Source organism: Cotesia glomerata, linkage group LG5 (assembly GCF_020080835.1).
Source record: "Cotesia glomerata isolate CgM1 linkage group LG5, MPM_Cglom_v2.3, whole genome shotgun sequence".
In the NCBI taxonomy this organism is placed as follows: domain Eukaryota; kingdom Metazoa; phylum Arthropoda; class Insecta; order Hymenoptera; family Braconidae; genus Cotesia; species Cotesia glomerata.
Window position 1 is genome coordinate 22,968,954 of NC_058162.1, and position 4,128 is coordinate 22,973,081.

The window sequence follows — 4,128 nt, forward strand, 5'->3', positions numbered from 1 at the left end:
TTTTTAAAATTTTCAAACCGCAATAACTTTTGAATGAATCAACCGATTTTCTTGCGGTTTACTGCATTCAACGTAGTTTTTTGAGCTCTTTAAAAAATATTAGGGAGCGAACTGTTCAAACTCAAATTCTTATTTATTTTTATTTCTTTTTTTCCTTGGTTAAAGACCCAAAAGTCAGAAGTCCAATTACAGGGTCACTTGACAAATTTATAACAGTTAAAATATATTAATTTAAAAAAATATGTATGTTAACTAAATCATATAATGGCACTTAAAATAAGTATAGAGATTAACTATTATGTAAGAGAATAACTATTGTGTAAGGAAAAATTTTTTCTGTTAATAAGAATACCCATCGTTAATTTTTTGCTTAATTCTATGAACTATATGCTGGGTAAAGGTAGGTAAATTCAGACAATGGCTAGGCATGTTCCTAGGCATTCTTATCTGTTATTATCTAAATTGATCATCTTTTGGCTAACAGAATAAAGAGTACACCTTAATTATTTAATGAAATTATTCTCATTTATTTTTATTTCTTTCTTTCCTTGGTTAAATATCCCAAAATATTACTCTCCAGCATTACTCTCCGCATTACTCTCCAAGCTGAAAAAGTATGTAATACCGCCAAACTTATTCTGCCAAACTTAATGTACCGATCAGCCTGGAGTCCCCTTCCGGTCTCGGCCGAACCCCCATCGAGACAGAAGTCTGAAAAGCGGGGTTAAAATAAAAAAAAATAAAAAAAAAAAAAAAAATAATATCCTTAATAAATAATTAAATATTTTTCATTTCATTTCGTATTTATGTATTAACAATTTTTATGTATTTCTCAATATTAAATTTCTTTGAAATTTTTAATTCTGGATAAAAAAAAATCAAAAAAATTATTTATCTTTAAATTTTGCCATTTACCCATTCTTAGCTTTGAATTTCGAGGGTATTGGTAGGACTTGCTTCGGGATCCAACCAACCGCAGTTGTGCAAGTATTGGCCCGGTATCCCTACCACCATATTTAAAAACGTATAAGAGTGGGAGTAATGTGGAGGGGGTAGGGAAGGTTTGGAAACCAGGCTGTAGATCTCAATCAATTATTCCTTGCGGATTTTTCATACAGTACATACCTGTGCAAAACGTTCAAGCATTTTACAAAGTCTAAGTGCTACTTTGAATTTTTGTATTTCAAAATTGTTAAGTAGTTTTATTTATTACTTACCAAAATTTACAATGGCTACACTATCAAGAAATTTGAAGACAGCGATTCACTTTGGTGACGTTAAGGAAGTGAAAAAACTGTTAAAATCGTCAGTGAAAAAACCATTAAGCGACAATCCTCTGATTTGTGGAGGTTATAATTTATTGAAACTTGCAATTGGACTCAGGAAAAAAGATATCGCAAAGTTGTTGATCAAGAAAGGTGCAAGAGTGAATAAAAAACATCGTGATGGTTCGTTTTCTCCCTTACACTTTGCGGTCCGCCAAAGATACTCTGATCTCGTGGAAGAGTTAGTTAAAAAGGGTGCTGAACCAAATGATTTTGCTCATAACAACATCACTCCGTTGTACTTGACCATAGGATTTCTTCCTGATTTTCACAACCAATTTCCGACTGTGAAAATAATGAAGTGTCTATTAAATTATGGTGCGGATCCAAATCTTAAATTTAAGCGACCCGATCAAAATGGATTTACTTCTTTATATGTATCTTGCCATGTTGAAAGTAACCAACATGTCAAGTTACTTTTGAAGAACAATGTCGACGTTAATGCAAGAAACGGCTCCAATGGTGTCATTCCAATCAGTTTGGCTGTGGTAAGCGACTCAGAAGAATCGGTCAAATTGACCTCGTCACTTTTGGAGTACGGTGCCAAACCGAACTTCATAATAAGTACTGGATTCATTGAAAGTTCAATTGATGATGGACCAATAAAGGAAAGGATCAAGTCTTTTGGTAATCCAACACCATTGCATGCTACAATAGCCAACCAAGATGTTGAAAAAATTGAGCTATTGATCAACTACGGAGCTGACATTAATTATAGGACTGAATCATTTAAGAGGACTCCATTGATGTTGGCTATTGAAGAGTACAATCCTGCAATAGTTGAACTGCTACTCAGGAAAGGTGCTAGAGTTGATGTCTCCGATGAAGCCGGTATGTCACCATTGCATTACATCATAAGCAATCCAAAAAACTCCAATAGTCCATTTAGTCTCGACATGCTGGAAGAGTTTGAAGTTGAAAAATTGACGATACTTGAACTTCTCATAAGATTTGGGGTGAATCTTGATCAGACATCATTTCTGACGCTCGCTGCTGCTCACGGACATCGAAAAATTATTGAACGTGTTCTACTTCGTGATGTAGATCTTCGGCGAGTTGATTATACCATCCTACAAGCAGCTAAATTAAATTTAAGCTTGCTTTCAGAAGATCAAATTAGTGATCAGCGATTCATGGAGAGAATTTTTGATGTTTTTAAAAAAACAGAACTTTGTTTAATACGCGCCATCCTCCGAAGACATTACACTTGTAGACCAGTGGAAGGTGACATCTTGTCGAGGGTTCGCTCGACACCAGTTAATGACTTTTGGGATCGTAAGAATTACATCGCTTCTGTTCAAGCTGTTGAATTTCGTATATTACAACGTCTTCAAAAAATGAAAGAAGATAAAATAGGTGATCGTAATATTACAGTTTGGCATTTGTTAACTTCTTCTCAGGATCGATTAACCAACCATGTCTCCCATCAAGACGTGAGAAGCGTTAATATTGATCAATATCGTGATCAATATCATCCATACATCAATAAAATAAAAAATCGATTCAACGCTGCTCTGGAGAGAAGAAGATTACTGGACACGTCTAGAGAAATTCTTTTTAACGTGTTCCAAAATTTGCCAATTGAGTGTTGTGATAAAGTTTTAACTTACCTTCATCATGAACATTTAAGTGTAATAAACAGTCAGTTTAATTACATTATTGATAATAATAATTAGAAAAATTCTCATGGTTTAGGCCTACTGGGGACCCACCATGTAAAATAATGGGAATGCATTCCTCCACACAGTACCTCATGGGTGATGCGGAAAGCTGTGTATATAATCAAATTAAATATTAAACCAAAAATTTCTGAAAACAGAATCTACAGTTTAAAATTTTATTTCAGTTATATTTTTAAAAATTGACTGGAATTCAACTTTCAGTAGTCTAACTATATAACATGATAAAAATTGAAAATCAAAATATTTTCAACAACGAATGTAATAGCAAATTTCATAAAATGATACTATCCTGACGAGATAATTTTAGGTATCAATAAACATTCGGGTATTAAAATTAAGGCTTACTTGAAGAGCAATCAGATAAAGATATCAGAAGTCCTATAAAATATCACATTCAAAACACTGTTAAAAATTTCTATTGTAATTGTATAAGATATGTATTGGAAGCTAATAGGCAAAACATTTATTTAAAATTACAATCGGTTATAGTAATATTACAAAACATATATAGCTCTGTGAGGTTACTAATTTTACGAAACGGTTTTGTAATTTTACAAATATTTTTAGATTAGCTAAGTTTGTAAAATTATAATACTTTTCTTGAATTTTGTTTTAACTGAAATAATAAAAAAGAAAGATTTGATTTAATATTTGTTGTCATTTTATTTTTATCAAGCGCTGACTATAGGTTTTGAATCTCACGTAGACCTATTTATAACAACTTAGATGATATAAAGTGAAAATAATATTTACCCTAACTAAAAATCGAACGCGAGCCGCGCGCTTGCCAGACCGATACCTAACGCCCTACGCCGTACAACCGATAGGTGCTTCAACATCTTATTATTTTTATAAGATAATCCTATGTGGTGATTGAGCATTACGGCTTATTATTTATCATTTACATTATTTGTGTTATTTGATGCTGTTTATTGATGGAAAATAACTAACTTTCACATTATTTATAATTCATTGAATATTATAAAAATTAAAGTCTAACATATACTCATTAAAATATATTGATTTCGAAATGATCGTTTGAGCGTAATATTAAAATTTATAAAAGATAAATGATGCCTCGAATTTATTATTGCAAATAAACAACCATAGACTAAAAATTA

At 32.1% G+C, this 4,128-nt stretch overlaps 1 protein-coding gene across 1 annotated transcript; it reads left to right on the forward strand.

Annotated features, from left to right (window-relative positions):
• The first annotated feature begins 1,228 nt into the window (after nucleotides 1–1,228).
• On the forward strand, nucleotides 1,229–3,001 carry LOC123266141 (ankyrin-3-like). Its single transcript, XM_044730170.1, has one exon. The coding sequence runs from the start codon at nucleotides 1,229–1,231 to the stop codon at nucleotides 2,999–3,001; it is 1,773 nt and encodes a 590-aa protein (XP_044586105.1).
• Nucleotides 3,002–4,128: the final 1,127 nt, after the last annotated feature.

What these genes read in the sequence shown, in the direction of transcription:
- LOC123266141 (XM_044730170.1), top strand. Translation starts at nt 1,229, where the DNA reads ATGGCTACACTATCAAGAAATTTGAAGACAGCGATTCACTTTGGTGAC.